The sequence below is a fragment of the Setaria italica genome, chromosome I (assembly GCF_000263155.2).
Source record: "Setaria italica strain Yugu1 chromosome I, Setaria_italica_v2.0, whole genome shotgun sequence".
NCBI lineage: Eukaryota > Viridiplantae > Streptophyta > Magnoliopsida > Poales > Poaceae > Setaria > Setaria italica.
In genome coordinates, this window is record NC_028450.1 from 40,016,925 (window position 1) to 40,033,751 (window position 16,827).

General features: G+C 51.0%; 4 protein-coding genes across 5 annotated transcripts; 2 read left to right on the top strand and 2 right to left on the bottom strand.

Annotated features, from left to right (window-relative positions):
* Positions 1-1,189: 1,189 nt before the first annotated feature.
* Positions 1,190-1,717, bottom strand: LOC101761530 (pathogenesis-related protein PRB1-3). Its single transcript, XM_004954107.2, has one exon. The coding sequence runs from the start codon at positions 1,715-1,717 to the stop codon at positions 1,190-1,192; it is 528 nt and encodes a 175-aa protein (XP_004954164.1).
* Positions 1,718-2,808: 1,091 nt separating this feature from the next.
* On the top strand, positions 2,809-6,411 carry LOC101762350 (putative lipase C4A8.10). 2 transcript variants are annotated; one of them, XM_004954109.3, is made up of 10 exons: positions 2,809-3,232; positions 3,316-3,383; positions 3,825-3,895; positions 4,042-4,293; positions 4,618-4,781; positions 4,874-4,929; positions 5,029-5,081; positions 5,194-5,311; positions 5,590-5,687; positions 6,061-6,411. In XM_004954109.3, the coding sequence occupies exons 1-10, from the start codon at positions 2,838-2,840 to the stop codon at positions 6,130-6,132; spliced, it is 1,347 nt and encodes a 448-aa protein (XP_004954166.1). In that variant the 5' UTR covers positions 2,809-2,837; the 3' UTR covers positions 6,133-6,411. The 2 variants fall into 2 exon arrangements, with proteins under 2 accessions (XP_004954166.1, XP_004954167.1); XM_004954110.3 differs by having other exon boundaries at positions 2,948-3,232; positions 3,829-3,895.
* A 188-nt stretch (positions 6,412-6,599) lies between these two features.
* On the top strand, positions 6,600-10,165 carry LOC101761932 (U-box domain-containing protein 35). The gene is made up of 7 exons (XM_004954108.2): positions 6,600-7,097; positions 7,191-7,285; positions 7,370-7,491; positions 7,620-7,834; positions 7,935-7,977; positions 8,073-9,678; positions 9,766-10,165. Exons 1-7 carry the CDS (start codon positions 6,923-6,925, stop codon positions 9,856-9,858), a joined length of 2,349 nt encoding a protein of 782 aa, XP_004954165.1. The 5' UTR covers positions 6,600-6,922; the 3' UTR covers positions 9,859-10,165.
* A 3,384-nt stretch (positions 10,166-13,549) lies between these two features.
* Positions 13,550-15,199, bottom strand: LOC101763022 (mitogen-activated protein kinase kinase 5). Its single transcript, XM_004954111.2, has one exon. It carries the CDS (start codon positions 15,000-15,002, stop codon positions 13,902-13,904), a length of 1,101 nt encoding a protein of 366 aa, XP_004954168.1. The 5' UTR covers positions 15,003-15,199; the 3' UTR covers positions 13,550-13,901.
* Between the last annotated feature and the right edge of the window lie 1,628 nt (positions 15,200-16,827).

Sequence of the window (16,827 nt, forward strand, 5' to 3'; positions counted from 1 at the left end):
TATAGAGAAGCGAGTATAGGAGCGTGTTATCAGAAATGAATTCCATGTAATAACCATAATCTATAGAATCAATTTCCATCTCCCACCCCATGAATTTTAGATAGGCTTATATCTAAACTTTGGAAAGTTGTGGAATGCCACATTCCATCATAAATGCGATTTAGCCTAGGGGTTGTGCAATTAGTTTTGTAATTAGACTATGTTTAATACTCCTAATTAGTGTCCAAACATCCGATGTGACAGGGGCTAAAATTTAGCCCCTCCCTGCCAAACACCCCCTAAGTATTCATATGTATGAATGTTAGAATTCAAGTGCAATCGCTGGTAGCACGTTGTTTAGTTCGCCTAGTAACGTTTAATTCCATTCAGTTTAGATCGTTTACTCCCGTACTTTTGAACATTTGAATGGTCAACTGTTTGATAGATCGTTTACAGCCTAAACAACATAGTAACATCTGTTTACCATTTGGACGCCATTTAAACAGTCGTTTAGGTGAACTTTGTAGGTCAATGGATCTTATAATTGATAAAGTCGCCACAAACACATCACCTACCAGTAAAACTATAACATTGTCGATTCCTAAAATAATTTAAAATACGAGTATTCATGCTATGGCTAAGCTATGTGAACATTTTTCACCATAACGCTTGCTACGTTTGTGACCTCTCTTGTTAAAAGATAGCTTGCTACTCCATCCGTCCCAAATTACTATTCGTTTTGACTTTCTAGATACATACTTTTTGATATACTTATATCATATCAAAAGTTATGTATCTAGAAAAGTAATTTGGAACGGATGGAGTATATTGAAACGCTAGCAGACTTATTATATGCATTCATGTGCGTGTGGCATTAAGTAGTTTCGAGTCAGCGTATAACATTACGCCTTTTTAACACAGATGGAAAATCAACAATAACTGAAAGTCAATACAGTATTCTAATAAAGATAATGTAAGTTGAGATACGAGGAGAAAGATGTGGTTCTCATCATGAGTTCATGCCATGAACAAAACAAACGAGGACAAACCCACAAGCTCGTCACTCTCATGCATGGCATATATCACCTAACAACTGAACTCCCAACAAATATGTAATTAGCTAGGTATAAGAGGAAATTAATGTAAAACAGGAGCACAAAGCATGATTAGGAACGGTGGTATAGCGGCACCCACTGGCGGAGGGACGGGATCAGAAGGGCTTCTGCCCCATGACGTTGCCCTGCGGCTCGTAGTGGCATGCCATGAGCGTCTCCCCGGAGGCGCAGTCGACGGTGGCGCAGCCGAATTCCTTGCTGTTCCGCCACACCATCTGCGTGTAGCGGCCGCATCCCTTGCCGTCGGCGCAGGTGTTGGAGCCGTAGTCGAAGTGCTGCTCCTCCTCCGCCCACGCCGCCACCGCGTCGCTCGGCAGCCAGGTGGCACCCGCGGGGCCCAGGAACACGTTGATGCCGGCCGCCGGCGCCGCCGCCGCGCAGTTGTCCTTGAACTGGGCCACCCACGCCGCCGCCCGGTCCGAGAGCTCCTGCGTGTACTTGAGCGGCCGCACGTTGTTCTTGGCGCGGAGGTGCGCGTGGGGCACGTCGAAGTCCTGCCCGACGCAGGTCTGGAGCAGCCGGCGAGGCGCCGCCGCCGAGCCCGGGGAGGAGGCCAGCAGGACGACGCCGACCAGGACGAGGCACCACGAGAGCCTGCTGCTGGTTCTTGAGCTGCACTCCATGGCGACGACCAGTGTTCCCCGGCACTAATGAGCTAGAGCTAGGTAGCTATAGTACTCTAGCAGCGTAAGAAATGACGATGCCAATGGCTTCTTCCTGCTGGCTGTTATATACGCGAGCATTGCCGACAAATAAGAAATTCACCACCGATATTTATGATCTTTATTAGTTTACGAATTATCATTAGCATATGCATCCAGTGCAGTAGTGGTAGATCGATGGATCCGCTGATCGATGAAGAAGAATCATGTCATGTGATCGGGGCACGTCCATTGAGAAGAAGGCGTCCTGCAACTCTCGCGATCGATCGAGGCAGGCCGTCGTGTGTCCTCGTTTGACCTGCGATTTCATTATTGAGCTGCGCAGTGTACGAACGTTCTTAAATGTTTCTCTCTCCTCCATTGGTCGGTTTGACACCTTGGGCAAATCTATGGAGTCGGGGTCAGAGGATGCCGGCCTAGGACGATGGAGTCTCAGCTCGTCAGTTTGCAGGTGAAGTAAACGCTTTGAAAAGGCCAAAAGGGGTTTGGGGCGATTTGTTCAGTGTCTTCAGTGTAGTTTAATGGTTTCTCTGCAGGGATTTCTCGCAAATAGAAGCATTGACATGGGAACACATGGTTTCATGTGGCTCAAGCTGCGGCCTGACAAGCTCGATCGACCGCGCGCATCTAGGATCGAGGGACTGACTCATCAGTCGGTGGGTGCGTCCCCTGTGTGCGTGGAAGCTTCGTTTGCTGCAGTTCTCTCATGCCACTGGGTGATCGACGGATTAAACAAACTTCTGCAATCTGCGTAGTACGGTCGCTCATCTCCTAACGAGCATAGAAAAACTGTCTAAAATAGGAAGAAATGGACCGTTTGCAATTTGTTTGGGGGTCAGTCGATACATTTGGCCCGTCAATAGGAAGTTCAAGGCCCAATGGCAAAGCTAGTCTTATTGGGCCTCCCAGTCTCTTTATGGCAATATAAAAGGCCGACATCCCACGGTTTAATTAGGACCGCTCGATGTGTCAGGCATACGAATCCGCACGCCAATCGCTATCGTCGATTTCCCTTGAAGCAACGGCTCACCTCTCCAGCAATTCCAGAACCGTCCGACGTGGACCCGCAACCAACCGGGAAATGCCCGCGTCTTCCAGATTCTACACTTCCGCCACGTGCTCCCCGGTCTCCGCCTCCTCCCGTTCCCCTCCTCACCGCCGCCGCTACGCCTCCCTCATGGGCCAGTCTCCGAGCGCGCCCCCGGGGCGCAACCGGAGCCGGAGCAGCTCGCGGTGGCCGCAGCCCGGGCTCGGGCTCGACCTAGGAGTCTTTCTCGGGCGCAAGCCGCGGCCGGGGGACGAGAGGCTGGACCTCGCGAACTGGATGCGATGCTTCCTGTCGCAGCGTCTACCGCCTCCGACAGCGGAGGCGGAGGCCGACGCCGAGGGGAAAGCCGCTGGGAGCCGCGAGGAAGACGAGATCGGTGGCGAGGAGGCGGACCACCTCGTCGTCATGGTAAACGGGCTCTACGGGAGGTGGGCACTCGATGGTTCCACTTGGCTGCTTGTTGTTCTCAGTTTGGTGCTCTTGTGTATTCTAATTTTGGTGGTTCGAACAGTTCGGCGGACTGGAAATTTGCAGCGGAGCAGTTCGTGAAGAGGTTGCCAGGGAAAGTCTTTGTGCATCGTGAGTGCTTATATTGTGTAGTCTGTACTCGTTTTGCACTTCGAATTAAAATGGAACGTGTTATCACAAAGTTCAGACATAGAAATGTGGGGGTCAGTATACACCTTGCAGGTGCCTGTTAGTGCAATCGCTGGGTAAATTTTGCAACGTTAATTGAAACACGATATAGCTATTGAGAATCATAGCTTGAAATCAATGGAAGCAGTACACTGACATGATGAAAATGGCCAAATGGGAGTGATGTTCAGCGCAATCTAGTTTACTAGCTATAATTCTGATATGTCTATTCTTACGGGTATATCATGCTACCCAGCTAGTTTGCCATGGCAAGTATGTTTCAACTTCCACTTCACATTTAAGTGACCATTGACCTGATTGGTTGAACATAATATAATGTGTGCTACTGTAAGAGTACTTGTATTAAATATTTCTGTATGGCAGGTAGTCAGAGCAATCATTCAAAATTAACATATGATGGAGTTGATTTGATGGGCGAAAGGCTAGCTGAGGAGGTACAACCAACAACTAACTTTCATTTTCGTGTACCTTGAGTTTTGCAAATTCATAGCTGAGTATTGTGTTTTCGTTTAGTAAAGTTGACAGGAAATTATAGAATTTATTAGAAGGGTAGATGATGAAACGAATATCTATCGTGCAGGTTCGACAAGTTGTTCAGAGAAGAAGAAACTTGAAGAAGATATCTTTTGTTGCTCATTCGCTTGGCGGTTTAGTAACAAGATATGCAATCGGAAAACTTTATGAACCTGCCACGAATGAAACCTCTTCTCTTGATACTGATAAGCTCTCTGATGAACAAGAAACACCTGGTGCTGGTAAAATAGCTGGTTTAGAACCAATCAATTTTATTACGTCTGCTACACCACACTTGGGCTCAAGATGGAATAAACAAGTAAGTTTCATGGTTATTTACTTATGTGAAGTTGTGAACGCCTGGTACATTCTTCTCCTATCTTATTATTAGCATTTTTATTGCCCAAGTCTCATGAGCCTCCAGATATTCTGAACTTTATAACTCTTAGTCCTTCTATCGACATGGACAAACAGGTCAGAAACCCAGCCATTTGTTGCGTGTTGCATTCTTATTCCTGAATAGCTTAACTTTCCTTCTCTAGTTATTTTTTCATTGCGGTCGTGTCTCAGTTCAATAATAAAACAGTATCAGTAAGCCAGTAACTAAGACCTGATTCCTTTTTATATTTGTGTTTTTCTTCAGCTTCCCTTTCTTTTCGGTGTCCCAGTTTTGGAGAGAACTGCTGCAGGAACTGCACATTTTATAGTTGGGAGAACAGGTACACATTTATTCCTTACAGACAGGGATGATGGGAAGCCTCCACTTCTGGTCCGTATGGTTGAAGACTGTGATGATGGGAAATTCATGTATTGATCCAGTAACTGCACCAAGTGGTATTGATATCTATACTTCATATGCTGCCTTCAAACATCCTTATTACGCTTTTTACCTGATGCAGGTCTGCTTTGCGCTCTTTTAAGCGTCGTGTTGCCTATGCTAATGTAACATATGATCGTATCCTACTGATGCTCAAATTTTCTATTTTCTGTGTAAAATTATAAGTTCAATGTCAAAGATATCTGTTTGTCTGTGCCCTTGACTTATGGAAAAAAGATATAGTTGGTTGGAGAACATCGTCAATTCGGCGTCAGCATGAATTACCAAAAGTAAACCTACACTCCTATTTATTAAGAGGCAATGGAGGTTTTGTTTCCCAGCAAGAGGGTATCCTCATGCTTTACCACTAATATTTTTATAATGTGGCCTTTTGTTTCCCAGCTTAAGTTAACAGCAAAGGATGAAAAGTATCCTCATGTTATTAATGTTGACAACGGAAATTCAGAGGATCATCAGCAAGAGGAGTCTGTAGAAGGTTCGCTGGCAGATAGCTTAGAAGGTAATAATCATTGTGATATATATGCGATACATTTCCACACTTGCGCGAGGGCTTTTGCTCTTTTTTCTGTAGACTGGGTAGAGGTGACTGTTAAGAATTGAAGGAAAACTAGGGAAGTTGCAAACTGAAATCCTGCTAAGTGCTAGCCATTAATTGATAAGCTTATCTAATTTGAAATTACTGATGCAAGTAGGATGCAGTGCTCATGTTTTCAAACTAGAAATTATGATTCAGTGGTTTTTTCTGCTAGCTGTGCATTAAGGGAGGTATTTTTACAGAGAGGATGATCCGTGGCCTTACACAAGTTAGCTGGGAACGCGTGGATGTATGCTTTCATAAAAGCTGGCTAAAATACAACGCCCATCATAACATCCAGGTAAGATTTGGCCATTATTGGAAGACTATTCTCAATTATTCTAGTACAGTTGGACTTGCATTTGTGTTTTTAACGAGTTGTGGATTTGTATTACAACTAACTCACCAATTGGGAGTTGAACTGCTAAGCGTATGGCATTGCACCTGTTGGATAGCTGAGGAAGAATCGTATGGGTCATTCTTATTATTCTAGTACCTAGTCAGTAGATGCGGGCCTTCCTGCTGGCATATGTGATATTTCCTCTTTGGTAGTAATAGACATAACTTCCCTAGGAAAGCTACATGATTGAGTGTGCATGCTTTTCCTGATAATACTGTAAGACAGGTGTTCCAGGGAAGTTTAAGCATTCGCTGTTGATTTATAATTCGTGCAGGTTAGGATTCATCCAGTTAATTCGGATGGGGAAGATGTCATATACCATATGATAGATAATTTTCTAGTCTAGACAGCTAGACTAGCTTTACTCAACAACTCTTTCCAATGAGTTCCTCACGAGAGGGTCCTAATCTTTTATGACGTGACCAATGAGCAACTCAATCTAGATAGTTGACTGGTATCAGTGTATCAACATGTACTCAGGCATACTGCCAGGTGATTAGAGCATGTGACCTGATTTTGTTGCTGATTGCTGACAATGTAAAGTGTTAGTAATGTAAATGTTAGCTTGATATTTCAAAATTCTTATGCATTATAAAACGTTGATCAAATTTGGAAGTTGCGACGATGTAAATTTTCCGGTTGCTATCCAAAATGAATATGACCTTTTTGTGCCTGTCTGCTTTATAGTTATTCACTTATTCTGCATCAAAATACCTGCTCTTGAAGTTTTGCCATCAATCCATCATCAAGGTGACAAGCTTTGTCCTGAGGTCTTTCTGTACTGACAAAGTGACTTAATTTTAGATACCTATCGTTTTCCTATTTAGCATTAGCACCACCTACTTAGCAGAAAATGGGAAGGGGAGAACTGGTGGTTGCCCGTTAAACATTCCGATGCAGCTCTAATTATAGTCAGCGGAGGTTAGTAAACAGGAGAGGAAGTATAAAAGAGATGCCCCAAAATAATCTTCTGTACACCACCCCCTCCCCAAGACCTTCGAGGGGATGATCAATAGCCGACATCAGAATTGTAGAGAGTTAGCCTAGAAAAATATAGCAGATCAAGTATCTATACCAATCCAAATAGCGCACAACGTGCATCAGAGGAGGAGAAGCAATAGAAGCTCGTTCGGGGGATGGGCAAGTACAGCGACGGCAAGGACGGCGAGACCGGCGGCAGCTACCCGTTGGTGGCGGTGTGCATCGACAAGGACAAGAACAGCCAGAACGCGCTCAAGTACGCGACCGAGACGCTCGCCCACAAGGGCCAGACCATCGTCCTCGTCCATGTCAACACCAAGGGCACCTCAGGCAAGTGTCCATGGCCGCCTCCCATCACTAGCAATTTCTTGTCGCCGTCGACGATGACCTTCGTGTTTCTGACGGCGGCGTGGCTGCGTGCAGGAGGGGTGGAGGACGCCGCCGGGTACAAGCAGCCGACGGACCCGCAGATGAAGGACCTCTTCCTCCCGTTCCGCTGCTTCTGCACCCGGAAAGACGTACGTACGCGCCCACATCGAACGCGACGACAGCGTTCATGAAGCCTGCTGTGTAATAATGTACGTGTGCTTTCTTGCACGCAGATCCACTGCAAGGACGTGGTGCTGGACGACCACGACGTGGCCAAGTCGATCGTCGAGTTCGCCGCGCACGCCGCCATCGAGAAGCTCGTCGTCGGCGCCACCGCCAGGGGCGGCTTCGTCAGGTGAGCAATGCAACGGCCCTTCTCCGTTGATTTCTAGTCCAGCGCGCATTACATTCCTCAGGCTGGCATTGAGGTCTCCGAACAACAAGTCAAGTGAAAGAAATCCCTTCTGGTTTGGTCTTGTGAAGGTTCAAGGCGGAAATCTGCAGCACCATCTCAAAGACGGCGCCGGACTTCTGCACCGTGTACGTCGTCACCAAGGGCGGCAAGGTGACCTCGGTGAGGCAGGCCATCCGCCAGGCGCCGGCCGTCTCGCCGCTGCGCACCATGATCCAGGGGCCCAAGCCCGAACACGCGCACGCGGCCGCGCAGAAATGGGCGCCGCCGCCTCCATCCTCAAGAGGTTTGTTTGTTCGTAGCATCACAACTCACCCTGCGTATATAACATGATCGCAGAGTACATACAATGAATCAACCAAATTTCAAAATCCAAATTCTGGCAGGTGATGTAGCCGGGACGCCAATGATGCAAGACAATCCCATCATGTAAGTTTCGGCGTTCACTCTTGCGCGATCTCCGACGACGAATGTGCCACGAAGCGAACGCATGGTGACCTCGATGGGTTTTTGTGCACGGGCAGGTCGCCGTTCGCGAGGACGACAGGACTGAGCGCGGGGTCAGCGCGGAAGCCTTTCCCGGAGTTCTCGCTGCCGGAGTCGTCGGACATCTCGTTCATCGGCTCCGCCCCGCGCCGGAGCACGGAGCGGTACCCGCCACGGCTGTCGAACGGGTCGGACGGCCTCGACCAGCACAGCTTCGAGGCGCGCACGCCCAGCCGGTGGGGCGACTCCTTCGGCAACGACAGCACGGCGCACTCCCAGACCAGCACCTCCTCATGGTGCTCCCAGCCCAATGACGACATGGAGGCGGAGATGAAGCGGCTTCGGCTGGAGCTGAAGCAGACCATGGACATGTACAGCACGGCGTGCAAGGAGGCGCTGAGCGCGAAGCAGAAGGCGATGGAGCTGCAGCGGTGGAAGGTGGAGGAGGAGCAGCGGTCGCAGGAGACGCGGCTGACGGAGGAATCGGCCATGGCGCTGATCGAGCAGGAGAAGGCCAAGGCGAGGGCGGCCATCGAGGCGGCCGAGGCGGCGCAGCGGCTGGCGGACCTCGAGGCCCAGAAGAGGATCGGCGCGGAGATGAAGGCGCTGAAGGAGGCCGAGGAGCGGCTCCGTTCCATGGGCTCCGGCGCCGGGGCCCGCGAGTCCGTCCGCTACCGCAGGTACACCATCGAGGAGATCGAGCTCGGGACCGACCACTTCAACGAGGCCCGCAAGGTCGGCGAGGGCGGGTATGGCCCCGTGTACAAGGGCCACCTCGACCACACCCCCGTCGCCATCAAGGTGCTCCGCCCCGACGCGGCGCAGGGCCGGTCCCAGTTCCAGCAGGAGGTGGAGGTGCTCAGCTGCATCCGCCACCCCAACATGGTGCTCCTCCTCGGCGCCTGCCCCGAGTACGGCTGCCTCGTCTACGAGTACATGGCCAACGGCAGCCTGGACGACTGCCTCTTCCACCGCGGCGGCGGCGGCGGCGCCGGCGGGCCGGTGATCCCGTGGCAGCACCGGTTCCGCATCGCGGCGGAGATCGCGACGGGCCTGTTGTTCCTGCACCAGACCAAGCCGGAGCCCCTGGTGCACCGGGACCTCAAGCCCGGAAACATCCTCCTGGACCGCAACTACGTGAGCAAGATCAGCGACGTCGGGCTGGCGCGGCTTGTCCCCCCTTCCGTGGCCGACAACGTGACGCAGTGCCACATGACCTCCGCCGCCGGCACCTTCTGCTACATCGATCCGGAGTACCAGCAGACGGGGATGCTAGGGGTCAAGTCCGACGTCTACTCGCTGGGGGTGATGCTGCTGCAGATCGTCACGGCGCGGCCACCCATGGGGCTCACGCACCACGTGGGGCGCGCCCTGGAGCGCGGCACCTTCGCCGACCTCCTTGACCCGGCCGTCCATGACTGGCCCATGGAGGAGGCGCACCGCTTCGCCGAGATCTCGCTCCGCTGCTGCGAGCTCCGCCGCAAGGACCGGCCAGACCTCGCCACCGTCGTGCTCCCAGAGCTGAACCGCCTCCGCGCGCTCGGCGAGGACAACATGGAGTACTGCAACCCCATGACCGGACGCGGCGGCGGCATGCACAGCTCCTCCGGCTTCCACAGCGGCCACTACTCCCAGCCACGACACGTAACGCCCTCCCTCCTCTTTGCTGACACTTCTTTGCTGAATCTGATGCATATCGTTGACACTGGTAATCTGACATATGATGTGCAGGATCCGGCGAGTGATCCGACGCTAGGGAGGTTGCACCACAGCTCCCACGGGAGCCAGTCCGGCATGCCTACAAGGAGGTCCAACTACAACTGAGATATCGCGACAGCATTCGAGTGGAGTGACCATAACCAACCAATCAATCGCCATGAATCACTGCTAGACTGCCCACTGATGCCTAACTGAACTGAAATCGTCTCCTGATCTGAGTAGATAGCTACTATTGCTAACTGAAGCAGAACCAGAAGTAACATGACAATATGCCAATGGTGCGCACTTGGGTATAGTCAATAGTTAAGATGTAATTGTGCAGTACATAGTCTCAAAATTTCTGTTTTATTTGTAAGCGACCTGATATTGCAAAGACAAATTGAAATTGGGTGCCGACACTTTCTCCCAAAAAGTCATTGAAATTGCATCACGTTATGTATAAGGCTGACCGGTGAAGCTGGGCACTGGAACGACCGAACGAGGAACTTCCGAACTTGATTTCTGCTTCGTTCGTCTAGTCGAAGTCACAGCACGGAACGAGGACATTCTCTCTGCCTCTGCCTGGCGCTGAACCGGCAACACGTTTCGCGCAACGTGACGCATCCTGGAACCTGTCGGTTCTCGAGATGGCCAAGGAAAAGTTGGCGTCGTGCTCGTGTCGCCGCGGCCGTTTCCACGCTTTGTCCACACACTGGCGGTACATGGTTTGACGTGCTGTACACCGACAAGGCGTATGCCCTGTCCTCGTCAGAACCGCCGGCCTTGTCTGAAACTCTGAACTCTGAAGCTGCGGCGTAGTGAACTGAATAGGCAGCGATTGGGAGCTGTCAACTGACGCAGCCTTGCTAGCAGCTCAAATATGAAATTGCTTCTGTAATTTGCAGCTCTAGGCACGGCGCATGCATCGACGACTCGGCGTTCATCTGACGCCGGGAGGGTGCAGGTTCGACGCACCTCGGAAGTTTGCAGAAGCCGGGACGCGGACGCGACCCCTGCCGGCCGGTTGCCGAGAATCTATGCTACGGATTGCGGAAGTGACACACACACGGATTGCTTTGGTAACTCCGCGTGCTGGGAGAAGGGAGACACCATCATGGTGTGGCGCGGGCCAAACATCCTGCACCCTTCGTGCCTGACACGGTGGTGATCGATCGGACTACTCCTTGGGCCGTGCAACCCGGCCGCTGCGGCGCTGCGGGAGGCCACTGGCCATCGGACATGGACGTTGCTTTCATGTGCCTAGGGATCCGATCCGAGGCCGAAGCCGCGGCTCCAGATCCCGAACGCCCATTGGTGGTGCAGTATGCTACCAGTATAGTACCGCTACAGCACGGGAGACATCACCGAACGAAGATGGCAGGGCCGCTGGCCACTGGATCAAAGTTGAAAAATGCTTTGTTCAGGCTGATGAGATCTCACATTTTTTTAAAAAATTATACAGTATTCGTGAGATGAGACAATGAGCGGAGTGGTGTTCCTCAAAGCTCATACACCCAAACTCCCAAAGCGCCAAAGACCTCTGAGCGTTCCTGCAAAAGTGCACGCCGCATCCTGCGCTGCCCTCTGAGGCTCTGACGCAGCCCTCCTCGCAATTCCCATGACGCAGCCAGCACGCACCAATGGCAGCCAGTATGGCGCTCGTGTCAGAGACGAGCAGAGCAGGAGCAGGAGCAGGCTGCGCCACCGACTGCGACGTCTGCTGCTAGATGGGTAGGTAGATGAGATCCTATCCTACTGTAGATACGGTGACGCCGATGATGATCCGTCGCCTCGCTCGGATCCTCGCCGAGGCGAAACTTCCAAACAGTGGCAGCGGCTACGCGACAGCCTACGCTCCTTCCTTCCACTGGCCTGCACCTCTCCTGCTCCCCCACCCCATCGATGCGCCCGTGTCAGAGAGACTTTTCCTTTCGAAGGCCCTATTTCTCCCAAAATCCCAACTTTAGCACTATGAAAAAGAAGATTCTCCATCGTATCAAATTTGCGGTACATGCATGGAGTACCGAATGTAGACGAAATCAAAAACTAATTGCACAGTTTTGTTGTACTTTGCGAGACGAATCTTTTAAGCCTAATTAGTCAATATTTGAATAACAATTCACAAATACAAACGAAATGCTATAATTTTAGTTGTCCAAAGTTATGCAACTAAACAAGGTCTGAAGAATCCTCCTCCTGCCTCCTCATCTCACTCTCTTCCTTCTCTTTTCTCTCCTCTCCTCCCCTTCTCTCTCTCCGATCAGCACGCGCCCAGCTCAGGAGTCAGGATCTCCCTGGCCTTCTCTCTCTGCTTGTGGCGTGTGCAGTGCAGCATCGTCCAATCCGACGCCGTTCCGTTCGTTAAGCAACGTCTGGTTCCATGTCACTGGCACTGTTATCCGGGCATAACTGCGCTGTCATCTGACTTGATTATGCGAGCAACACAGCATTGACTTTTCCTGCGCCGCCGCCTCGCCGTACTTATTAAAATCGAATGACGATAGCACGGCGAGAAACACACCACACCACACACTCATCCTAGCGTGGTCGTGACGCTAGCAGGCGGGAAGCAAAAAAAATTCAGAGAGTTGCTCGCTTTTGTTTCGTCAGTGGAGTAAAAAAAAAAAGGTTTGTATCCAAGATCCTCATCGCAGTCGCCGTGACCCGCAACAGATTCGCAAGGAGTTTTCCTCCCATGCAACAACTCTGGACGCAGCAGTGAACTGAACGCTGAGCTGCATCATGAATCCGGGGTGAATACTTTTCAAAAAAAAAAAAAGAATCCGGGGTGAAGGGCAAGGGAATTTCTTCATGCCGTGCTGGAATTCGCTGGGTTCGGGGCGCGGTGCCGTTCATCACGAGTCAGGCAGCCGATACACACACGCATGACACGAGACACTGCATGAGAAGGGTGTGCCTCCATTTATTTCACTGCCAAGAAAGACAGAGTCCACACTGCTCATGCTATTCATGCTACTACTCTACTTCCCCTCTCCACAGCACAACGAGCACGGACTATCCTCCGGGCCCCACCTGGCAGTGCAGGCTCACGCCATTCCCACTTTTGCCCTCTCCCTCCATTAATACGTTTCCTATGTGCCGCCCCTTTCGCAGGCCTACAAATCTATCCATTTCCAAGCAACTCTCTCTCTCTCTCCCTCCCTCTCTCTCTCTCTCTCTCTCTCCCCGAGCTGAGCAGTGCAGAGCAGAGGACCTGACCTTCGCTTCGCTTCCCCTTCCCTTCCCCTGCTTTTGGCTGTCCCCCCTGCTCGCCCTCTCCTTCTCTCGTATGCTTCCTTTCACTGCGTAAAAATTAGGATGACACGCCAAGCGACGCCTAGAAATGACCAAAACTCCCTGCATGCAAAGTGGCGCCCGCCACAGGCCCAAAAGAAGCAAACGGGAGAGCAAAACGAGAAAAAAGAAAAGCCACCCATTGTTGCAGGAGTGAGCTTTGCCTGCCGGCCTCGGCGGAGCCATCCGTTCTTGCAACACGGCGAGGAGGAAGAATAAAGGAACAGAGCAGGCAATTCCCCGAACCACCCGAGAAATGAGAGGGGGGGGGGGGTGAATAAAGCCGATTTGGTTCTCGTTTGCAAGATTTGATCCAGTTTTCTTTTTTATAAAAAATAATAGAAGAAGATTTGATCCGGCCATCATTCCGGCCAATCCATCCAGGATTACAGAATCCAAGAAGCCGGCATCAAGACTGCCATGTTGATACCGTCATCATCTTCTCCACCAGGAGTTTGATGGATCACCACCACCAGCTGCTCCATTTCCAATTAATCCAGTGAGTGGCCGATATTAGAATTTAGAAATGGAACGCGATTGCTTTCTTAACAACCCATATTATATGATTATCATTTGGAAGAACATGAACAACATTGGAGATGAGAGAGAGAGGGGAGAGGAATAGAAAAAAAAAAGTGCTAAGACGCGAATTTAATTCCTGGAGCAACAGCAACAACAATGGATGCGGTGTGACGGTTGCTGTGGCGGTGGCTTGTGAATTCCCAAAATGGCTAGGGAGAACGTCCCTAGATCCCACATCTCATTGCCTGCCAACCAATCAGGCAACCAACCTTTCCATCCATGATCAATCCACCCGGTCGGATCAGGACGGGAACCAATCAATCGGTCGGAATTGTGGATTTGGTGGCGGGTCATCATGACGGCGGCGGGGCGGCGAGGGGCTGCGGCTGCGGCTGCGGCTGGGCCACGAACGGGTGCTGCAGCAGGCGCATCGCGGACGGCCGGTTCGCCGGGTTCTTCTGGAGGCAGAGACTGATGAAGTTCTTGAAGTCCGGCGAGGCGGTGCGCGGCGCCTGCGGAGAGTCGGAGTAGCAGATGGCGCACATGAGCGCGGCCCAGTCGCCCTGCTTGCCGAGGTTCTCGCCGAGGGGGAAGCGGCCCATGTAGAACTCGAGGATGCTGAGGCCGAAGCTCCAGATGTCGCCGGCGTAGCCATCGTAGGCGCCGTCGTTGAGGTCGGTGTTGATGCGCTCGGGGCTCATGTAGGCGATGGTGCCGACGGAGGAGTTGCAGGGGTCCATGGTCTGGTTGAGGATGCGGCCCACGCCGAAGTCGGCGATCTTGACGCGCCGCCCCGAGTCGATCAGGAGGTTGGAGGGCTTGATGTCGCGGTGCACGATGTGGCGCCGGTGAAGGTAGGCGATGCCGGAGAGCACCTGGCGCGCCACGTGCGCGAGGAAGCCCTCGTCGGCGATGCGGCGACCCTCGAGGGATCCCCCGTCCATGTACTCGAGCAGGATCTGGAGCTCGCCGGCCTGCTCGTACATGCCGTGGCAGCGCACCACGGCCGGGTGCTCGGCGGTGCGGAGGATGGCGATCTCGCGCGTGATCTGCCGCCGCACGGCGTCGTCGTGGTTGCCGTAGAGCACCTTGAGCGCGTAGGCGCGGCCCGTGGGGCGGTGGCGCACCATCCACACCGTCCCGCCGGCGCCGCTCCCGATGCGGCGCACGCGCTCCAGCTCGCACAGCGGCGGTGGGTTCGGCGGCGCGGAGCCGGCCGAGGTCGGCGGGGTGGGCGCGCCGAGTGACGCCGGGCCCGACAACGCCCCCGACGACGACGTGGACGACGGCGCGGAGGACGGAGGGAGCGGCAGGGGCAGCGGCACCGCGAGCGAGGTCAGGTCCCGCTGCGGCAGCGGTAGCGTGAGATCCGGGCGCCGGCGCGACCGCCCCGGCGTGCCCGGCTGCTGCGGCGGCTGCAGCGCCCGGGAGTTCGGCGGCCCGCCCGGCCTCATCGCGCCCGCTCTCTCTCGCTCTGTCTCTCGTGCGCGGTGCCGGTCGCGCGTCGGAGACGCGAACGGGAGGAGGAAGAGGGGAGGAGCGCCTCGCGGGACGGGGCGCGTGCGCTGATGGATTGGTGTGGCTCTCGTCACGTTGGAGTTACGTTTTGTTTGGGCTTGCGGAGTGGGAGGTCGGGGCAGGGAAGGCAGATTCGAGAGGGACGAGTGTTTTTTATAGACGACGGGCCCAGAGAAAGAACAGAACGAGACGGGACGAGTGGACGTGCAGGAGAAGTTGCAAAAGGATTTTGCCGGTTTTCCGCCGATGGAGATGCGGTTTAACTGGTCCGGTCTTTCAGAGTAACTGTATTTAGCATTTCTAAGTTACCGCTAGTAAGCCGTTTCCACATATACTGTATTCTACATTTTTTTACATATACGGCATTGTAGGAAGGTTCGTTGCTTCCTTCCTATAAACCACAACTCCTATCCAGATTCAACCATCTTCGTCATAACATATTTTCCCATTATTAGTTTCCTCATGTTGCTATATGAGCTATTACGTTACAATGAAAGGCACTAAGATCTCTTTTGAAGCTACTGAATGAAAAGATAAAACATGGGACAAGCTATGTTGGATACGGTCTTGGCGACATGCAAAATCCTATTTCTTAGCTTTGATATAATGACTCATCAAAACTTCCTAGAGTGTGGCTAAATCCAAAAACAAGGTGACCAAGAAATAGGGTGCAATCCATTGCTCCATATTCGAATGGATGCGTAACTGACTAATGTATTTGCGTTTCTAAGTTACATCTAAGTTACAACTAAGTTACAAGTAAACATTCCACAAATGTGCATCAAAACATTATTATTTTAATATTGTGATCGGAACATACTCCTTTACCCTTGGAAAATTGTCGTTCTTTCTAGATTCTACTATGTTTGTCCGTTACACCTTTCTCTCTCAACACCCTTCTCATATTCCCGCCTAGATCATCTCATGATGGAGAGAAAGCTACATATTGGCAACGTCACCTACTCGTCATAGTTGCTAGAATGTAGGAGGTGGAGGATGCGCCTTGCTAGAGGTTACACTAGCTTCAATAGGGTAATTATAACAAATTAGGCAAGGTGCGCTACTAATTAGGTCCCACTTGCTCATTAAACTTTCTAAAACTGTTTTAGCTAAATCAAATCAAGCATAACACAGGGTGTGTTTCGTAGAGTTAGCGTGCTCCCTCCATTCTAAATTATATATCATTTTGGCTTTCTAAATTTATAGATTTTGCTATATATATTGATATACGTTATGTCTAGATGCATAGTAAAAATTATGAATTTAAAAAAAATTAAAACTTTCGTCCCAAATTATATATCATTTTGGCTTTCTAAATTTATAGATTTTGCTATATATATTGATATACATTATGTCTAGGTGCATAGTAAAAATTATGAATTTAAAAAAATTAAAACAATCTAATAGATGCAGGAGTACAATTCACGTGGTCACGAATACATATAGTAATCAATTATTGTTTAGAAGTAAGAAAAGATTTTCGTAGTAGTGCGTGACAAGATCCAATTAGGAGTAGTACAGATATTTGCAACCACTCGCACGTCATTTTGATGTACCGCCATGCATCATACGGCGGTTAAAATATAAAATTCACTTATACCCTTTCAAAAAAAAATCACTTACGCCCGTACATCTAGATGCAATAGTTCATTGGCTCCTCTCAGTCTGTCTTCGCTTAATAAAAATATAATACTCCCTCGTTACTCTTTGGTTAGCTAGGTTCAGATTAGGAGAAGATGATACGTAGGGGTGTTTGGAACA

Coding starts and splice junctions, on each gene's coding strand:
- LOC101761530 (XM_004954107.2), bottom strand. CDS start 1,717: ATGGAGTGCAGCTCAAGAACCAGCAGCAGGCTCTCGTGGTGCCTCGTC.
- LOC101762350 (XM_004954109.3), top strand. CDS start 2,838: ATGCCCGCGTCTTCCAGATTCTACACTTCCGCCACGTGCTCCCCGGTC. Junction 4,294..4,617: donor GCTCAAGATGGAATAAACAA/GTAAGTTTCATG, acceptor GTTTTTCTTCAG/CTTCCCTTTCTTTTCGGTGT. Junction 4,930..5,028: donor TGCTAATGTAACATATGATC/GTATCCTACTGA, acceptor TATGGAAAAAAG/ATATAGTTGGTTGGAGAACA.
- LOC101761932 (XM_004954108.2), top strand. CDS start 6,923: ATGGGCAAGTACAGCGACGGCAAGGACGGCGAGACCGGCGGCAGCTAC. Junction 7,098..7,190: donor CAACACCAAGGGCACCTCAG/GCAAGTGTCCAT, acceptor GGCTGCGTGCAG/GAGGGGTGGAGGACGCCGCC. Junction 7,835..7,934: donor GCCGCCTCCATCCTCAAGAG/GTTTGTTTGTTC, acceptor AAATTCTGGCAG/GTGATGTAGCCGGGACGCCA.
- LOC101763022 (XM_004954111.2), bottom strand. CDS start 15,002: ATGAGGCCGGGCGGGCCGCCGAACTCCCGGGCGCTGCAGCCGCCGCAG.